The 21,228-nt window shown below is 41.9% G+C and overlaps 2 protein-coding genes across 3 annotated transcripts in view; both read right to left on the minus strand.

Moving 5' to 3' along the window:
* LOC114160079 (xylosyltransferase 1-like) overlaps positions 1–11,587 on the minus strand; it is a 28,907-nt gene extending 17,320 nt beyond the window's left edge. For both annotated transcript variants that reach the window (XM_028042481.1, XM_028042480.1), the window contains exons 1-2: positions 11,208–11,587; positions 3,425–3,917 (exon numbers count right to left, since the gene is read on the minus strand). In XM_028042481.1, coding sequence (XP_027898282.1) covers positions 3,425–3,917; positions 11,208–11,501 — 787 coding nt within the window. In that variant the 5' untranslated portion in view covers positions 11,502–11,587. The remainder of the gene's footprint in view (positions 1–3,424; positions 3,918–11,207) is intronic.
* Positions 11,588–16,982: 5,395 nt separating this feature from the next.
* On the minus strand, positions 16,983–20,927 carry LOC114160495 (oocyte zinc finger protein XlCOF6-like). The gene is made up of 2 exons (XM_028043101.1): positions 20,610–20,927; positions 16,983–19,470 (listed from the first exon to the last, which is right to left on the minus strand). Exons 1-2 carry the CDS (start codon positions 20,803–20,805, stop codon positions 17,555–17,557), a joined length of 2,112 nt encoding a protein of 703 aa, XP_027898902.1. The 5' UTR covers positions 20,806–20,927; the 3' UTR covers positions 16,983–17,554.
* Between the last annotated feature and the right edge of the window lie 301 nt (positions 20,928–21,228).

Raw genomic sequence — 21,228 nt, forward strand, 5'->3', positions numbered from 1 at the left:
GTAGAGGTCAGCAGCACACCATCCCCACTATAAACAGTGTTGGTGCTGCACCGCTTCCCCCCCTGAGACGCCGGATGGTGGACCAGAATCGCCTCGAAGCCGTGCGGAAGTCTTTCTCCATGGTCTCTCCAAACTCCTCCCACGCCCGAGTTTTTGCCTCAGCAACCGCCCGAGCCGCATGCCGCTTCGCCCGCCGGTACCCATCAGCTGCTTCCGGAGTCCCACAGGCCAAAAAGGCTCGATAGGACTCCTTCTTCAGCCTGACGGCATCCCTCACCGAAGGTGTCCACCAACGGGTTCGAGGGTTGCCGCCGCGACAGGCACCGACAACCTTGCGGCCACAGCTCCGATCGGCCGCCTCGACAATGGAGGCACGGAACACGGTCCACTCAGACTCCATGTCCCCCACCTCCCCCGGGACGTGTTCGAAGCTTTGCCGGAGATGGGAGTTAAAGCTCCGTCTCACAGGGGATTCCGCCAGACGTTCCCAGCAGACCCTCACAACACGTTTGGGCCTGCCAGGTCTGACCGGCTTTCGCCCCCACCACCGGAGCCAACTCACCACCAGGTAGTGGTCAGTGGACAGCTCCGCACCTCTCTTCACCCGAGTGTCCAAGACATACGGCCGCAGATCCGATGAAACGATGACAAAGTCGATCATCGAACTGCGGCCTAGGGTGTCCTGGTGCCAAGTGCACATATGGACACCCTTATGCTTGAACATGGTGTTCGTTATGGACAATCCATGGCGAGCACAGAATTCCAGCAACAGAACACCGCTCGAGTTCAGGTCGGGTGGGCCGTTCCTCCCAACCACGCCCCTCCAGGTCTCACTGTCGTTGCCCACGTGAGCGTTGAAGTCCCCCAGCAGAACAAGGGAGTCCCCAGGAGGAGCACTCTCCAGTACCCCCTCTAAGGACTCCAAAAAGGGTGGGTAATCTGAACTGTCGTTCGGCCCGTAAGCACAAACGACAGTCAGGACCCGTCCCCCCACCCGTAGGCGGAGGGATGCTACCCTCTCGTTCACCGGGGTAAACCCCAACGTACAGGCGCCGAGATGGGGAGCAACAAGTATGCCCACTCCTGCCCGACGTCTCTCACCCTGGGCAACTCCAGAGTGGAAGTATGTCCAGCCCCTCTCAAGGAGACTGGTTCCAGAACCAGAGCCATGCGTCGAGGTGAGACCGACTATTTCTAGCCGGAACCTCTCGACCTCACGCACTAGCTCCGGCTCCTTCCCCACCAGAGAGGTGACATTCCACGTCCCAAGAGCCAGTTTCTGCAACCGAGGATCAGACCGCCAGGGTCCCCTCCCTTGGCCGCCACCCATCACACAGTGCACCCGACCCCTTTGGCCCCTCCCACGGGTGGTGGGCCCATGGGAGGGGGGGCCCATGTTTCCTCTTTGGGCTGAGCCCGGCCGGGCTCCATGGGTAAAAGCCCGGCCACCAGACGCTCGCCATCGTGCCCCCCCTCCAGGCCTGGCTCCAGAGTGGGGCCCCGGTGACCCGCGTCCGGGCGAGGGAACACCAAGTCCAAGGTTTTCCTTCTTCATTAGGGTCTTCGGGCTGCGCTTTGTCTGGTCCCTCACCTAGGACCTGTCTGCCTTGGGTGACCCTACCAGGGGCATAAAGCCCCAGACAGCATAGCTCCTAGGATCATTGGGGCCCACAAACCCCTCCACCACGATAAGGTGGCAGCCCAAGGAGGAGTTTTTAAATTCAGATATAATAATAAATGGAAGTTTTTAACTATTTTTTAGACATTTTTTCCAGTATTTACACTAAATTTCCATAAAGTAGTGATATGATTTTAGATCTGATTAGATCTGAATAGATCTGCTACTTTATGTTGTTTTTATGTTTATCTTTGTTTTAAACACTAAAAATAAAAATAGAACACTGGTTATTTAAAAATGGCAACACATTAACTAAACTGAAGTAGATATTTGTCTCAAAAGTTGCCAATTTTCCACTTTAAATAAGTTTCATGTGGCTGTCCTGAGAGAAAAATTATGTAAAAACGTTGTAAACCTTTTAACTTTGGGGTAAAATCCAAATAAAACCCGTGGAAACTGGGTGTAAATACTTTTATGAAGCTCTAGAAAGCAGAAGAAATGCTCTGCGAGCGTTTTCCATGTTTTAACGGCTGATGTTGCTCAGTGAAACGGGCCGGGTCGACGTTTGCGGAACAATCGAGCGACCTCCTGGCTGCAGGCCATGCTGGCTCAGCCGCAATCAGCTGAGCCGAACGCCCTCAACGTGGCCCGGAAGCCTAAACCCGTCTAAAGGAAATCAGAACCAGCGCCAGTCCTTGGACCTAATGACTACTGTGTCATCAAAGGAAGCTGTAATCATATAAATGAAGCGTGGGGCGGCTCTTACACCGAGCCATTAGTCAGCCTTTGCAGAGTAAGACTACAAACGGGTTGTTTAATTAGGGTGTAATTACCCAGCATCCTCTCTGCGTCTCTTCGTACTACAGATCCTGAAAATAGAGCTGCCAACCACAGAGATGGCTCTCTGCTGCTTCTGCTAAAAATGTTCCTCAAACGGTAAATTTAGAGAGAAGAGCGAAGAGCAGCTGGATCCGCGCGTTTAAAGAGCCGCTGTCTGCTGCCAGATGGAACGATTCATCAGATTTATCAGATTAATCGTCAAGTAATTTAGTAATATGTTCTGTTTTTTTTAGTATATAGTCTAAAAAAGCCATTTCCTGAAAGAACAACAAACTCAGAGCAGATATGGAGCCAAAACTGTACAAAGTAGATAAAAACACGTTTGTCTGAAAATGTTTCTCCAAACATCTGAAGTTGCAGAGTTTTGGCTTCGCCGGGTCCAAGTTCACTAAATGGATGCTATTTTATTGCACTTAGGGAAATAAAATGTTTATTTTCTTAATTAAAAATGAATTTAAGTTTCTGTTCATATGCATCTTGTATTTAATATTACATACAATGCTAAAGTTGTTGATAGAAAAATATGGCAATTTGTCAGAATAATCATCAGATTAATTGATTACTAAAATAACAGATACAGTTCCGGCCCAAGGCATATGCGTGTTAGGCATCTGTTTAAGGCCCCCACACCACCAGGGGGCCACCAAGAGCAAAGAGCAAAGATTTCAAATTTTGACCTTTTCGAGATTTTTCTAGAAAATTTGTGATTTTTTCCAGAAAATGTTCAGCTGTATTAGAGTCACTGTAGACGTTAAAAAGGTGTAAATTTCTGACAGAAAATGTCAGAAATTTTCCACAACAAAACAGGGAAATTTCTGAGTTGAAAAATTTCTAGAAAAAATATGGAAATTTCTGACACTGAAAAGTCAAAAATTGTCAAGTCTTAAAACGGAAAACTTGGACAATTTTCCTAATTGAGTATTTTCCAGTAAATTTTGGACTTTTTAAACTCTGGATGGTTCTGACCTTGGATCGGACAGTAGCGCGGGATTTTCTCCGGTATCAGCGCCCGCTCCTTGTGCTTGCAGTAAACCTCGACGATGCGCTGCCGGCACTCCCGGCTCTTGGCTCTGGACAGAGCGGAAATGGCCTCCTTCCCGCTGACCTCGCACTGCGGCCGCTCCCTGTTGGGCTCCGGACCCGGCGGCAGCGGGGGCGACCCGGGCCGCTTCGTCTGGAAGAAGGGGGCGTCCTGATTGGAGCCCTGAGCCGGTGCCGGGACGGTCAGCATGTGGGTCTGGTTGGGAGCTTTGGAAAGGACCGGAGCATGCTTTATGACTTCATTTCCCAGCATGCCTTGGTTCTTTTCCAGCTTTCGCTTGCTGTTTGCAGCGGCGAGACGCTGACGCTGCGACCGCGCTCCCAGGTTGCTGTTGCTGTCGATGTTGTCAAAGTCTTTGGGAACCGAGTTCTCGTTGTTGTTGCTGTCGGGACGGAGACGGTGGGGATGGTGGACATCCTGCAGGCGGAAGACAAAAACTAACTGCTAATCCACAACGACACATTAGATACAGAACAAAGAACATTTACAACAAAAACACTCAGAAATTTTCTAGGAAAAACAACCAAGTTTCTGAGCTTGAAAAGTAGAAAATCTGCTTGCAGTTTTCTAGATAAAACTTTGAGAGTTTGAAAATGTGATAAAAATTTCAGAAAATTTTGAGAAAAAAAACTTTCAAAAGTTAAAACATTAAAAATTTTGGAATATTTTACTTTTGAAAGTCAAAAATTCTTACTTGTTTTCTTTTTTTAATTCATTTTAAAAAAATAAAATTTCTGATATTTTTTGGTGCAACTCTACTCCTTTTTTTCTATCTTCAGTGACCCAACAGTTGTACTAAACTCACAAAGTTAAAAGTTCATAGATTTTAGTTTTATTTAGAATTAAAATTGTACATATTAGATTAGAGAAACAAAATGACGGGTTAAGATGTTTTTCTTGTTCAGTCTCATTAAAACAACAGCAGTATAGTTTAACTTTGGCTTTAAATTGTTTCTGGTTCCCATGAATGTGAATGAAAATGTGGGAAGAGTCGCAGTGCATTCAGAGTCTTTGTGTTCCAGCAGCTCAGCATCGTGACCTCGATGGATTTCCTAATCCCACAAATCAACCCATTTCTGTCTTTCCCAGAGATAAACGATGCGTTCGAGTGTGTGGGAGAAAGCAGCGGTATCAGCTCCGACCACCTGCTCCACACACAACCTCTCATTATCTCATCTCTAATATCAGCTTAGAGGAATGCGTGCATGCAGAGAAGCGGTGAATATTCCCGGCTCTCCAGGCAGCGCTGTGATTAAAACAGGAAGAGATAAAAACCTCAGGACGAATTAAACTCTGAGGATTTATTCTTCTCCTCCTGAGCTTTCACAACCTGAAACTGCAGCAGCTGACAAGCTGGTCATGTTTTAATTACTCAGGATGACCAAACACTACAGATGTCCTACCAGCAGCGACCCAAAATGGGGGCCACCAGGGGCCCCCATTAATCCTGCTCAGTTTATACAAACGTACACAGAATACTTTGAAATCTGAATAATTAAAATATAAATGGATATAATTTAAAACTTGAAAAAATAAATGGGGGGTTGGTCGTTTTTTGACACAAGCTTTCTGAGTGGAACCTTTATATTCACATGTTTCTGGTACACCCATGAACATGACGCGCAGCACCAGCTACATCGGCTGGCGGTTGACTTTTACTTCAAAAATGATGTGATTGATCACCAGAAAACACTAATGAAAACCAGAAACTGATTAAATAAGTGATATTCTAAATTTAAAAACCTGTTTTTGCTGCTACCTTATTGAAGAAATGCATGTAGGAGCTGAAAAACAAAAATATTTAGAGTTTTTAATCTGTTGTTCAAGTTCTTCGATCATCTGATTGGAGCAAAGAGTTTCAGGAAGTCCTGATAATTCATGGAGATTCTTTAGGAATGTGAACTGTGGATGCTAACATTAGCACTAGCTGCTACATGATTAGCATTGAGATGCTATTTTAGGCTTGATTAGCTTGGCTAATGGGCTATGTACATTTAACAAAACGTAAACACGACAGTAGTCTTTTCCAGCGTCCAATCAGATTGTTTTCTAAGGCAGAACTTAATTAAACCCCAGCAGACGTCGTTTGTGCATCAGATTTGTGAGGGTACCGGAAACACGTGAATACAAAGGTTCCGCTCAGAAAAAAGGCAAAAAACCAACAAAAACAATTAATTACATTAAAATGTTTTACACATTACAATCCATAATGAAAATTGTAAACAAAAAAATGTTTTTAATTGCAAGCTAAAAGCTCTTGACAGAAAAGGTATTTCTCTTCCCTTCACAGAAAGAAAAGCGGTGCATTTTTTCCCAGAATGCCCTGCAGTCCTTGGAGACGGTCTGCAGCTAAAATACCAGCGTTTACCTACAAACACATCCGTCTTTCTTCCAAGCAGAGTCCGTGGCGTCCTGCTGGGAGACGCCGGCCTCCCAGCAGGACAAAGACAGCAGAAAAAAAGAATCACAAACGGAGGAGAAACGAGTCCTGGAGGCAGAAAGGGCAACAAGACGAGAGACGGAGGCTTCAGAGGGAAAGAGTCAAGATGTTGGATCAGGAAATCAATATTATTTATAAAACAATGAATATTAAATAAAAATACCTGAAATATTTGTATTTATAAATGATGTAAGACGAGTCTAGGAACTTCTACTGATGCATTTCATTGTTTCTCTGGGTGTAAATATGATGTGACACAGAAACATTTAGTCTCTTGGCTGAGTTTAGGACAGATTTATATTCATCTTTGAACAAAGATAAAAATGTTCAAAGTGAACTGATAAGTTGAGCAGGTTGGTGCTCAGCTCAGATTTAGTTTTTTTGATCAAACGTGTTTAATGGTTTATTACGGATAGAAAGAAACAAAGTATTCTAGACAAAAAAAAGAAAAACATTTTAACTAAAAAAACAAAAAACGTTTTAGATTAATCTCAGAAACTCTTGAAAAAAAATTGAAACTCAAAGATTTTTCACTTTTGAAACTCAGAAATTTCCACGTTTTTTTAAAGAAATTTCTGAAATTAATCTCAAAACTTCTAAATTTTTTCTAGCCAATATTTGACTCATTAAAAAAAAATAAAACAATTACTTAATCAGGAGATTTCACAGTGATCGTTTCTCCCTGGGAACAGAGTTAATGCAATGCATTCTGGGATTCAGAGTTTTTACGAATCTCTTTTCTGTTCAGGCCTTTAATCTGGTTGAGACAGAAAAACGGAGGAGCTGCAGGTGAAACAGAAGATATTTGTGATGTTTTGATCTGTCAGATATAAACTCAGAGGTCAGTGAGGCGTCGCCTCCAGCTGCAGTTATGAAGTGAGTTCAGAGAAGTTGAAACCGTCATAATGAGTTCTTTCATCGGATGTACACTGCCGCTCTGTAAGGCAGCGATTCGTTAGAAAAGCTCCGGGGACGACGTGTTTGCACTCAGGGACTCTGAAGGTAATGAAAACAGAACGGTTCAAACTCCGACCTGCAGCTGGAGAATCAGAACCAAACTGGTCCAAATGAGACTTCAGACACTCACGGTGTTTCATGTCAAACTCACAGAGATGCCCTCCTTTCTAAAGGTATAAATCCACATTTTTACCAAACATTTACAGAGAATATTTCTCTGGTTGTTAGATTTTGGATCTGGAACCTGAAGAAATCAGAAACTAAGACCTGACGGCTCAGTAATGATGCTTATTTAGATTTATGTCTGAGTTCATCTGCAGAAACACATGAAGGCCTGGAAATGATGAACATCTTAAAAAATAAAGCATTAAGTCTAAACAAAAATATGTTAAAGTGGAGAAATTAACTCATTATCGCAGGATTTTAATTTGAAAAAGTGTTAATTTGTCACATTTAATCAAATTAAGCTGGTCAAACTAACTTTATTTACGTTTGTTTAACATTTCAGTTTAATAGGTTTTCTTGGATAAACTTCATTTGTGGCCAGTTGATGTAATTTATGAGTTGGATCAACCGTTTCCTTTTTTCAGTGGAGTTTCTCCTGCTTTGCATTAAATGTTGAACCTGCTGCTTGATGCCGAGGCTGAGGGCAGATGGAGCGTTTTATTTGAAAACGGTCGTAATGTGACGGTGAGACCTGCAGGGATTACAGCAGGGATGTCCGTCTGTTCAGGAATAATCTCTAAGAAATGCAAAAAAACATTAAGCAGCTTTTTAGTTTTTATGTCAGTGTTTGAAGCTGATTCACCAAAAATAGAGGAACAGATTTCCATAAATAAACACTCATTGTTTTACCTCTATTTCATCTGATATTCAATAAACTTTCCTTAAATCTCCTGCAGAATAAAAACACTAAAAATGTTTTTTTTCTTTTTGAACCTCTGGTTATTTTATTTTCCATTGTGATAAAAATGATTACAGGCAAACTAAAATCTTCTAAGAGTAATTAAAGGAAACGTTACTCAAAATCAGAATTTGCTTAATTTAAACTGATTTTATTTTAATTTATTAAACTTGGGAAAGTTTTTTAAACTTTCAATAAGAATAAATTTATTCTTATTGCAGAGAAGAAAATAAACACCTTCAAAATGAATCGTTTCCTTTTAATCTGCAAACTTCCCTACAAACGACTGACTGCTTTATTTGTTTGATTGAAATATTGCACCTTAGTATCATCATTATAATTCTTTGTGATTTTATTGTATTTGATTATTTCCTCCTGATTTGAAGTTTTGATTTTTTGCTCCACTAACAAAAAGTTTTTACATCCTGATATCATGGAGTTCAATAAAACAGACCAAAACGTCGCTGCGATGCAGAGTCTGCATGCATGAAAGTTCAAATATTATACAACAAATATCGCTCCAATGCAATATCAATATATTGTTTTGATCTAGTCAAATCACAGAGTCATACAAGCACAACCTACGTCCAACAGGAAGCCGTTAAACAACCAAACCGAGAATCTTGGAAATAAATGAAAAACAAATTTAAACCAACAAAACATTAATGGGGGCATTAATGAAAACATTCGATCTCAAAACTTCCTGCTTCGTGTCACTTTATTTTATCTGGACTTTCAGAATCAGTTTCTAAACCCAATCAGTGTTTGAAAGTTATTAATCACTAAAAATGACTTTCATTCGTTTTTACAAAAAATATACAAATCACTTTCAAACAGTAAACTGAATATTTAAGGATTAACAATCTCAACTTCACTAGGAAGCAGAAATCCCATCAGTCAAACCGGATCGGAAGTAATCCTTTAATCTGACCGGACCCGGCCGTCAGAACAGAATCTGAATCAGGTTCTGACTTTACAAACAAACCAGTTTCACTTTAAAGCAACTTTAGGATCATTTTGGGATGAAACCAACCGGCCTGCAAACTCAGCTTCCTGTTTTAGCCACCCAGAAGAATCAAACTGTGGTGATGGCCTAGTCAAAGTCCAGATGTGAAGCTGGATGTGTCATGAAACTGATGGCTGACCTCAAAACAAATCAATGTTTTAACTGTTTATTCATCAGATTCTTTAATAAAAAGTTCATGCAAACAAAACTCGATCTAAAGAAACATTTTCTGCCTGTTTCAGGTTTTCTAGGAGTTTATTCCAGAGGAGCAGAGAAACTAAACGCTGCCTCACTTTGCTATATATGGAGTAAGAAAAGTGTCTGAAAACCTGAAGCGTTTTCGTCACAGCTGATCAGAAAAGCGTCCAGACTCAGTGATTTACAGACCAGCAGCAGAAATAGTTCATTCCAATAAGTCACAGAAACCTGAAAACCTCCACAGTTAAAGACATAAATAAACTACAGCGGCTCATTTTGTGGTTTTTGGTTCTATAAAACAATTTTCTACCACAGAGTCTCTGGAGCAGGAAGGCGCAACCATATATGGACGGTCACATTGTTGCTCTTTACGTCTGCAGACGGTTAACAAACTTCTCTTAACAAAATTAAATATTTTTAAACAGAAATACATCAAATGTGTGTGAAGCCACTTATCAGCAACACAGAAAAGGAACCGGATCACCAAGGCAACCACAGGTGTTGTTTGTGAGCATAAAGTGTATCAAATATGAACAAGCTGCTACGTTCACACAGTCTAAATGATTCCGATTTAATATTCAGTATAACATGAAAAATACAAGGTGATTCTTTCTGTTAGCAATGATTTGCATAAATAATATGCAGGAGAAAATGATTTTAACATTTGGGAATAAAAATATTTTGAAATATAAGCTGTAAGTTTGTTGCACCAGTTGCTTCCTGTCCTGTAAATATTTGAAAGAGAAGAAGTTCAGAAAATCTCCATGAAGCATTTTCAGCTCATTTAGATCTAAATTCATCTCAGATCAAATCTGATCAAACTAGAGCCGGATCAGAGGAAGAGCTGCTGGTTCCAGACTGGATCCCAGTTCTGCTCCTTCCTGAGCACAGACACACCCACGCACCCTGAACGCCTCACAAATAACCACATCACTTCATTTTTCACTTTAATACACAGAATATGAATTTACTGTTGGAGAAAATCAACTAGAAGCTCTGAAAACAGAAACGTTTGCGTTCAAACTAATTTTAGATCACAAAATTAGAATTAAATGCAAACGTTCATCGATGGACAAACAATTGGGAATTTATTTGTTTGTCTAAAATATTTCATTTTTAAAAATCTCTTTTCTTATCTAATGTTTATCCAAACCATATAAATAATAATATTCCATATTTTTCCAAACAATCCTAAAAACTCCTTCTGTGTTTTATTTTTATCACATTTAAACACCAAACATTCAAAACAGTCAAGAAGCAAAAATAAATTGTCAAATTAAAAGCAGCAGTTCAGAAAAATCTGAATGAACTTCAAACTTATTTCCAATATATAGACAATTATAGATGTTTTAATAAATGAAGTATCTGAATATTTTTGCTTATTTAGTTTGATGTTTCAGAGTCTGAAGCAACTTTTCCAAAAACATCAAATCATCTGATAAAAATAACAAATCCGATCATATAATTAATGATTCTAATTATAGTATTCAGAAACATCAAACAACAGCAAAACGATCTCTGGTTTTAAAAATCATTTTAAAAAATTATATTTCAATGATTTGATAAAACTACAAACAGAATATTTCAAAACAACAACACAGGTTCTAAAACAATTCAGTCACTTTCAGTTTAATTCTTTAAATCTAACTCAGAATAAAAACTGCAAAAGGTTCAACCTGCTGTTGTTACAAAAACAAAATGTGAAGCTGTGAAGCATGGAGGTGGCAGCATGATGCTGCGGAGAGAAGAAGATTTCCTCCAGATCCTTCAGTTTTAAAGCAAATCATCCAGTTAAAACTGAGACTCCTGGAAAAACTGCAGCGTTTTAACAATCCGGGCTCAAAGTGGGAAGATCACAGCCTCACCGAGTAACCGAGTAATGACAGGACAGGAAAGTGGATCCCTGCAATAAAACATCCACCGTCTTTTTCCTCTTACAGTGGATTCATGTTCTGACAACACGGGAACACCTGGAAAACTGGAAAACACGATCTGAATCCGCGCTGCAGCACAAAGAGCAGCAAAACCTCTGGAAATGTTCCGGCTTCAAAATAAATCAGATGTTTAAACAAAGACCCGGAATATTTAACCCAGAACCAGAGAGGCGGCTGGCGCGGCTGCCTGCAGGAATAAGATGCAGTCCGGCCTCAGAGAGAACAACAGCGGCATTAAACACGCGTGGAAATCATGAGTGAAACCCACCGGCTGCAGTTTGAGTCGAGCGGCCGCCTTCCCGTGCAGCGCGGCGGCTTCCCGCGGCGGCTCGTCCCTCCGCTCCGGCCCCCTCCACCGGCGTTCCGTGGCGGCTTTGTTGAGCCCCCCGCTCCGCTCGTCCCGCTTCTCCCGGCTCCTGGCGCCCGCGTCCCCGCCGGCGGAGTCCAGGCTGCTGAAGTTCCACACCACCAGGGTCTGGATGAGCAGCAGCGCCGCGGCGGCCAGCAGCAGCGCGGAGCGGGAGCGGCGCGCCAGCCGCCGGGCGCACGGGGTGCCGACCATCTCCCTCCGGTTCACCGAGAGCCCCGTCCGCTAAACGCAGACAGCGGGGTGTGAATGCTCCCCTCCGCGGCCTGAGAGGGGCTGCAGGCGGGCAGACAGGAGGAGGAGGAGGAGGAGGAGGAGGAGGAGGAGGAGGAGGAGGAGGAGAAGGAGGAGGAGGAGGAGGAGGAAGGATTTGGCACATGATCGGGATGAGGAGAGAGGACTGGAGGCAGAGAGGAGGCCCTCCTGTGGTCATCCAGGGGTCAACAGGGCTTATTCCTGAACTGAATGACGTCCTGGGGGCAGAAATGTTCCTGATTTCCCCCACTTACCCCCCACTCACCCCCCTCCTGTCACATTACGCATTAATCCAGCATCCAATCAGAACCCAGCAGCTGGAATCGTCACGTTATGATCTCCAAAACAAGGTTATTATCAGAGGTGGGTGAAATACCCAAAAACTGGACTCAGGTGCTCCTTCCAGGGCCGGTCCAAGCCTTTATGGGGCCCTGAGCTGAGTTTTATTTGGGCCCCCAAACCAACACATCAATTTGCTTTATTGTTCCTAAGCTACTCTGTTATCATTAGCATCATTTGTAATTAGCTTACATTATTATTTTTTACATTTTATTTTGTTTTCTAAATGGTATGGACTACTTTTTGTCTCGAAATAAAATATTTTTTTATCAGTGTTATGTTGATTTCAGTCCTACAGCAGTAATAAACTAGAAATGCAGATTGCTACATTATTTTAACTATTTGAACATAACATCCATTAATAAACGCTAAATTTACAACTTTGATATTTTCTATTTCCCCAACAAGAACTAACTGGAACAATAATGAGCATTTAGAAAACTAACTAAAACATGCTGAAATTATAACATCTTTTGTTTTGTGATTATGAATCTATTTTTTAGCATTTCTAACTGATGTTTACGTCAGCGCTCCTCTTACACTGGTCTGCAAAATGGCGACAGGAAAAATATGAGGAAGTGGCAGAGTCAGTCGGTGATTCAACAATAACTGGATCACTTTAAAATAATATTTCCTGTTGAGTATTCATCACCCAATCAATGTAAATATAATCACAATACTTTGACCTTCTTTAATTCTGCTCTTAAAAATGAACCAAAATGAAAAAACAAAAACTATAACCAATAAACACAGAGAACAGCTGTGAGCTTATATATTTATATTTTTACAGATGTGTGCAGCAGCTGAACACGATAATAAACGAGTATTTGAGGATAAAGTTGTGCAGAATCTCATTGTTTCCTGTTTCTGCTCTATTCTTCCTCCTCTTCCTCTTCCTCAGCATGGAGGAGAACCAGCAGATGTTCAAACTTCACAGGAACATAAAGCTGCTTTAGCACTTTTCTGTTCCCAAACAGGAACTCTGTGGTTTCCTTCACAGTTTGCAGTTTGGTGACAGTCGACATGTTAACTCTAATGAAGAGGTCGCGGGGTCAAGGCCCCATCCGACCCACTTTAAACGACTCTAATTATAGTCATTTAAACAACAACAGTAAAAAGTTTTCTGGGAGTTTTAAAAGTCATAATGAAAAGGCAGAAAACACATTTATTGATTTGTTGCAGCTGTTCTTCTTCTATGGTTTAATAAGCACACAAATACAAACTGGCTGAAATTTTATTTAAAATTATTGTGGATTTTCTCTCGTCTAGACAGACTTAGCATTTTATATAACAAAACTCAGTTATTGAGAGCATTGGGGAGTTTCTGTGGGGTTAAAGGTCAGGGCAGTTTGCTGGATGATCGCCAACAGGAACAACAAGCAGCTTTTTGTACCTTTGGGTTAAAGAGGCAGCAACATGTAAAACTGCTTTACATCCTGTTATAATGTTATAATGTTACTGTAACATTATAACAGATATGTTTTTATACCTGGAGTTTTGCTATTTGATTGTATATGTATACATTTTTACTGAGCTTCTTCACATTATTCATGTTTTTCAGGCGTTTCGGTGCATAAAGCCACGTCTTCGTCTGGCAGGCCTCCGTCTCATGACCCTAATTTCTGAGCAAGTCGTTGGGATGATTCACCGGAAATGAAACTTAAACCTGAAACCTGGCCGGGCTGTTGGTGTGTTTAACTGGCAATAAACTCTTTAGTTCCTGCACATCAGAAACATTCAAACTCACTTTAAAAAACAGGAAAGTCCTGAAAAGTCCCATTGTGTTTATGATATTTTTATCCGGCAGAAATGAAAGTTACATCTGGCCGACCACACCTAAGAAATACCCAACAGGAGAAACAAAAGTGAAACAAAGCAAGTCCATATTTGGAGTTTCCTCCTGAAGGTTTATATAAGAAGCAGGCGAGATTCTGGCGGCACACTGAGACGGACACAAACAGCGGTAAGTCAAAGGCCACAAACTTTAATATTTCTCTAAAAATGTTTTACTTAAACAAGAGATATGATCAGCAAACGTTCAAAACCAAACTTCCTGAAAGATAAAAACGGTTTGACGTTTAAACGACATGATGACAAAACTTTTTTCTGAGTTAAAGAGAATCAAAAGCAGCAGAAATCTGGGATTTATTTTATGATTTTAGCAAAATTTGATTAAACTGAAAGATAAAATGCGGTTTTTAAAGTAAAGTTGTGTTTTTTACAGTAACTGATTAATTTCCTAAAGTTTTTCCTGCAAACATGTTTTCACTTTCATTTTGATATTCAAAATTAAGTCAACAGACAAATTTATAAAGTTATGGGCAAAAACAAAAATAAAAACATTTATACAAATAGATAAAAACAACATAAATTTCAAACTGAAAAAATAGTTTTGAAATTTTTTTTTCTTAATTTAAAGTAGGTGATGTTTTTAGAACAGGGTAAAAATGACTTCCTGTTACTAAGGATATGCTAAATATTCACTTCACCTTTAAACGCAGATTAAAACCATTAGAATAACAAAGGTTTTGTAGAAACAAGAGGTCTCACTTTAACTAACTTTAAGTGTCAGTATTTTGGTTAAAACTTGTTTCTTATTCATTCAGTGAAGTTACTCACAGAAATATTACAAAATATAAAACTTACTTTGTAGAATAACCACATTTTAAAGTTACTAAAGTAAGTTTAGTAACTTTAAAGTTACTTTACTGCGTGTTAGACGGATTATTGTTTTCTTGTGTCATCAGCCTGCAGGGACTCATTTGTTCCAGCAGGTGGCGGAGTTGTAGCATTTAGTGGTTATTAATTGAAACTTTTTCTTTTTTCAGGATCAACATTGTTATAAAATGAGGCAAAACTTTCAACTGTCATTGAGTTTAAGAAAAACTATAGAACATAAAAACTATTCAGATATAATTTTTGACCATTTAATCATAAAATACATGAATGAATTTAAACGTTTCACCTCCTTTTCTGCAGGAATTCTGACACCATCATGAGCAGAGTACAGTGGGCCGAAGATGACTTTGATCTTCCTGCTGGAGTGATTCGGTTGGACACCCCGCAGCCAACTGACGACAAAACCTACGTCATGTATCATGGCACCACCAAGGCGAGCGCTCAGAGCATCCTCGCCTGTGGTTTCCGTCAGTCTAAAGACGGGATGCTTGGTCGTGGAGTCTACCTGAGCAGAGACCTGCAGAAAGCCAGTCGCTATCCTATTGATGACAAGCTCCCTGAGTGGGACAAGGTGGTCATCAAGGTTAAGGTCAACGTGGGGAAGGTGAAACGCATCGATCGTCAGAAGCACCCAATGCAGAAGACCTGGCATGACCATGGGTACGACACCGCCTGGGTGCCGGCCAAGTGTGGGATGGTGCCAAGCGGCCTGGAGGAAGACTGCGTCTGGGATCCCCGTCGAATCACCATCCTGAGTGTCATTAAGCCCACTGTAGTCCCAGCCCAGTATCCACAAGGCTACATGTAAAACAAGACAGGATTGATTCAGTCAAATATATTTTTATATATTTGGATAATGAAAACCATTGTGTATCATTTTGACCTAAAAAAAAATAAAAGTCTTAGAATTGTGATATTACTGGAAAACAGTGTGGTTGATTATTGCTAAAATAGTGTTAAAACTGCATGATAAAAAATGATCTAATTATGATTCAGTCCGCTCACATCGTTCCTCATAATTTCCAGTTTGTTGTGGGATTGAGACTGAAAAGAAAATATATTAAATTTATAGTTGTTGGTCTCAAAAGGGGCAGGAAGTGGGCCCCATGTGTTATTTAATCAAATCATGTTGAGTGAGAACAAAAACTGGACCCATGTGGGTCAGTTTGAAGTGATTTCCTTTAAACCCATTTGGGGCCCAGTAAGGACCTACACTGGGTTTCCACCTGTATTAACCAGTAAGAGATTTATTTACTCAACCTAAGTGGTTCTGACCCGCAGCGGCTTCCTTCAGGTTGGACGGGCGCTGAGTTCCAGCTGATACATTACTGCCACCTTGTGGTAGCAGACACACACTGCAGTCAGTTGACTAACCCGCCACGCTTATCTTACGTCGCACCCATAATTCACGCAAAGCCTGATGGGAGTTAGGAATAAGGGATAATATACTGGGGGAAACTGTAGTCAGTGTTAGCCAACATGCTATATTGATTACATTTTACACAGTTAGCGCTGTAGCTAATTTTCACTTATACACTAATGTTTGCTGACTGAATGTTAGTTAATGTAATAGTGATAACTAGTGGTACCATTTAAGCTAACTTTAGCATTTTAGCTAATTTTCACTTATGCTTTGCTGTTTTTACACTAAATGTAGTACAGTATATTACTGGAGCATTTTAGCTAGTTTGATACAAAAGCTAACCTTAATACACTGAATGGAGAAAGTCAGTGTTAGTCAACATGCTAATATGCTGTGATTTTAGCATACACATCTAAATGTGTATGATTTTAGCATACACATCTAAAATCATCAATCACATCTTAAATTATGATTTATCATCTTAAATCATAATTTAAGATGATTTTAGCATACACAGAGCTGTTTGCATACTAGCTAGTGTGTGTAACTGGTGGTCAATATGCTACTGACAGCAAACACTCTGTTGTTTTAGGCAGTTTAGGCCGGTTTCCCTTTCCGCTCACTTGAATTACTTAATTGGTCTTTAGCCTCAGCTTCTCAGTCATTTGCATCAGCTGAGGGACGCGTCTAAAACCTGGAGAGAGATCTGACCTCCAGGTCAAAATCATTAGATTCAGTAACCAAGGGAAAGTTGATCCAAAACACAAACACAACAGCCGTTCTAATCTACAACAGAACGGCTGAAAAAGAACAGAATCAATCTGGTGTAATGGCCTAGTGAAAGTCCAGACATGAAGCTGAACGAAAAGCTGTTTTTGGACCTTGGGAGAGCTAAAACTCACAGCATTAATTCTCAGAAAGTGTTTTCAGGACCTCTCAGACTTCAGAACCAAGTCCTGGTTCTGGTCTCAACCTTGCTGCTCCTGGCTAACATGCTGCTGTTAATCCGTTTCCTTTACAAATCACCAAATTACATCATATTTTATTCAAATTCATTTTATTTCAGGAGTCTGGAATAAAAAAGATTACTTTTAAATTGGATCCATTTTAAGGGGAAACATAAAAAAAAAAAATTATGATAAAAATTAAGTCCAAGAAAGAGAAAACATTTTTTTTCAGTCTTAATATCTTGATAGTTCGTCTAAAATTGCTCATTTCACAGGATTCCAGTCCAGGAGTAGTTTATGGTCCGGTTTGATCCGACTGGAAAAGGATTCCTGAACCGATTTAAACCAAATCTTATTGATGTAGAGAAGCAGCAGCTCTAGATATGATGGATCAGAACCGGGTCACCCTGAAAAGGAACAGGTCCATTTTATTGAAGTCTTTTACATCTTTGGATTTTCCCTCCATGTTGTCTCATTTCAAACCATTAGAGGGCGACACTGAGTCTTTTCCTGGTTTTAAAAGAAACAAATTAAAATCATTCACGAATAAAATTCAGTACGTTTGTTCTTATGTTGTCACAGTTATTAATCTACGGTCAGAAATGCACAAACACCAATTATTCCTAAAAATGACTAAACTTCTCCACTGGATTGGAAGTTCAGGCTCAATCTTCCAGCTTTTTCCGGGACTTCTCCGAAGTGTGGATCTTCATCATGTGGAGCCGGACGTAGGTCTTCCGGTTGAAGGTCTTCCCGCACACCTGGCAGCGGTGGCGTTTCTCCCCGGTGTGCGTGTTGCGGTGCTGCGTCAGGAAGCTGCGGTCGCTGAAGCCGCGGCCGCACACTGTGCAGACGTGTGGTTTCTCCCCTGAGTGGCCCCGGGCGTGACGCAGCATGTTCTGCCGGAAGTTGAAGGACTTCCCGCAGTAGCTGCAGCTGAACGGCTTCTCCCCTGTGTGGACCCTCAGGTGCACCTTCAGGTGGCCCTGCGAGTCGTAGCACTTCCCACAGACGTCACACACCCGCTTGCTGAGATGGGTCTTCAGGTGGAGCTTCACGTTCTCCTCGGAGTCGAACTGGTTCCCGCAGACGCCGCAGAGCTCAGAGGTGTGAGTCTTAGCGTGATTCACCAGAGAGACGATGGAGCGGAAAGTCGCTCTGCAGACCTTACACGCCACCTGCGGGCGTTTTGGTGACGAAGAGGAGTCAGTCTCTTCGTTCTGCATTGCAGTCGGGCTTCCTGGGTTGCAGTCTTTGATGTGGATCAGCAGGTGGCGCTTGTGGGTTGTGTAGTCGTTGAAGCTTTTGCTGCAGAATTTGCAGGTGTAGGGTTTCTCACCGGTGTGGATCCGGCTGTGGCGCACCAGGTGAGGCCGGGTGGTGAAGGATTTCCCGCACTCGGCGCAGGGGAACGGCTTCTCCCCGGTGTGGATCCTCGTGTGGATCTCCAGGTGGCCCTGCGAGTCGAAACACTTCCCGCACACCTCGCACTCCTTTCCGTTCTTGTGAGAGTCCAGGTGACCCGCCAAGCTCTCCGGCGAGTCGAAGTGATTCCCGCACACGCAGCAGAGCTCCGTCTCGTGCCGCTTGCTGTGATTCAGCAGGGAGAGCACAGAGTGGAACGTCAAGCCGCAGACCTTACACGCCGTCCGCGGTTTCCTTGCCGGTGGACTCTTCCTGCCACCGTTTTTCGGCGAAGACTCACCGAGGCTGCTGTCCTTCACGGAGTGGACGAACAGGTGGCGCTTCAGGGTTGTGTAGTCGTTGAAGCTGCGGCCGCACACTGTGCAGGTGTATGGTTTCTCCCCAGTGTGGATCCGGCTGTGTCGCAGCATGTTGGCCCGCGTGGTGAAGCGCTTCCCACACTCGCTGCAGACAAATGGTTTCTCTCCCGTGTGGATCCTCATGTGGACCTCCAAGCCGCTGGAGCTCGAGAAGCACTTCCCACAGACTTTGCAGCTCTCTGCCTTCACGTGCGTCTTCAGGTGGGTGTTGAAGCGCTCCTCGCTGTCGAAGCGCTCGCCGCACACACCGCAGACATCCTTGGGATGCGCCTCCATGTGGTTGACCAGCGACACAGTGAGCAGGAAAGCTCGGCCGCAGACTTTGCAGCAGATCTGAGTCTTGTTCTTTTTGGTCGGGTTGAGTTTAGGACCCACTGGGAGACGAGGAAGCTTAATCTTCAGCATTGCTACCTTTTTCTTCTTCTTCTTCTTACTGCTGCGTTTGCCTTTGGATTGGGAGTTGGCCCTCCATTCTTCCTCACTGTCAGCATCAGAGCAGCTCGTTGAGGCGCCATCGGCAGCGTCCGGCTGTGTCGACGTGCTAGGAAGAGGATCCTCCTCTTCCTCTTTCACTATCGCCTCGCTGAACTCTGTTGAACTGCAGACATTTCTGACAAAGGGAGGCATGAAGTTGACCTTGATGATGCTGCTGTCCTCCAGCTCCTGACTCCGCCCACCGGAGCTGGAGGGATCGCGGTTTGTGTCCACGCTCCATTCCAGCTCGTTGGGTTCTTCTTTCTGCTGATGGTCAGAGGTGAAGTCTTCGTCCCAGACGCACAGCGTCAGCTGGGGTTCCTCTGCAGGGAAATACAGAAAACCAAATTTAACAATGAAAATTGTTCCTTAGCCTGTCACAATAATAAACTGAGCTGGACGATACATTTTCCCAAAAGTTATTGCGATAAAAGATAATGTTGTTGTTTTGAGACCGTTTTCCAGTAATATAATGGTAATGGATTGACTAACAAACTTTGAGTTCAAATGAACATTTAACACTGGAACTGGATAAAACAACAAATAAAATGACTGATGGAGTCTCTGTTTTCAAAAAGGGCTGGTTGAGACCAAAGCACCAGACTGAAGACTTTTATAATCCAGTTTTTGGAAGAAATAGAGAGAAGAAAAAAATGATAAATCATGCAAATGGAAATAACTGAGCTTGTTGTAATTTATCATGTGATTATTTGATCTATTGCTTATTGAGACAGGCATCGCTGCTTCAAATCAATAGAAAATGCATCCTATGAACCACAAAAATAATCAATATTCATGTTTTGCCAAACATCTACAAGCTTTCTGAAGTTAATATCATAATGTTATTAACATGACGTCTTTACAGTTGCTTTCAGGTGAAATCCAAGACAGAAGTAACGAACAAATCTACAGACTTCACAGCAATTTCCTGCATTTTCATAAGTTTTATTTTTAAAAGTGACTTTTCTCAACTGTTAAAACATCTGCAAATTATCGGGGAGTTTTAATAAGTTATCATTTTAATTCCTGAACATCTGTCAAGAGAAAGTTGTTCATTTCTTTATAAAAAGGTGTACCGTGATTAAAAACAGACGCAGAATGTTAAGGTAAATTATACTTTTTAAAAACTTATTAGACTTCTTTTCTAGGCAATTATCAAAAAATAGTTTATTTATAACGGTCTGCAAATGGAGTTTGGGACAGTGATTACATAAAAGTCATAAAAACGAGTAATAAGTCATTATGTTAATGACATAATGGCGTCAAATTTAGGGAAAATATTAACATCACTATAGCAGAAATGAACAAGAAAAGAAACTGGACAAAAATCTGATTCTATTGTGTAAATTTAGTCAAACAAAAATCGATAACGGGCCTCCAGCTGCTTGAGATCCGGGAATTAGACGGAGCCGCAGCTCCATCGGGAGGCCCGTGTTTAAAACCCCGCCGAGAGCTCACGCACCTGAGTGTCCACCTGGACTGCCTGGAGGCTCGGCCACCACCTGGAGCATCCTGCGCTGCCGGTGGAGCTCCTGCTTGGAGAGCAGCAGCTCCTCCTCATAGTCTGAAATGGTTTTCTTCACCGCCTCGAAGATCTCATCTGCGGCCGCGGAGAGCCGCTCGTTCACCAGCACCCGGAGCAGCTGGATGCTGGACATGACGCGGGCGGAGACACTTTAATACGGGAAAAATGCAGCTTTGGAAGAATTTTCTTGGCATTAAAACCTAAACACGACATTAAACTACAGACTAGTGTCTTGCTCTTCCAAATCCTTAAGGCCGGTGCTGCCACCTGGCGTACCGGAGAGGGAACTGCAGGAACTTTATCCAAGGTTTGAGGAAACAACATTTATCATTTTTAATCTTGGCACAGCACAAACAAACTAATAAAAAATAAAAATAGAATAAAAAATATAGTGAAACGTTTAATTGTTTAAGTGACCCATAGATTCTATCTCCATATAAATTAATCTAAAAGAGCAATACCTCAGTTTCTAAATCATTGCTATAAACTACAAACTCCTGTAGGAGTCCTGCAGTGTTTGAGGCTCCCAGGGATCATCTGGACTTTGTGCAACCAA

The sequence above is a fragment of the Xiphophorus couchianus genome, chromosome 16 (genome assembly GCF_001444195.1).
Source record: "Xiphophorus couchianus chromosome 16, X_couchianus-1.0, whole genome shotgun sequence".
Taxonomy (NCBI): Eukaryota; Metazoa; Chordata; class Actinopteri; order Cyprinodontiformes; family Poeciliidae; genus Xiphophorus; species Xiphophorus couchianus.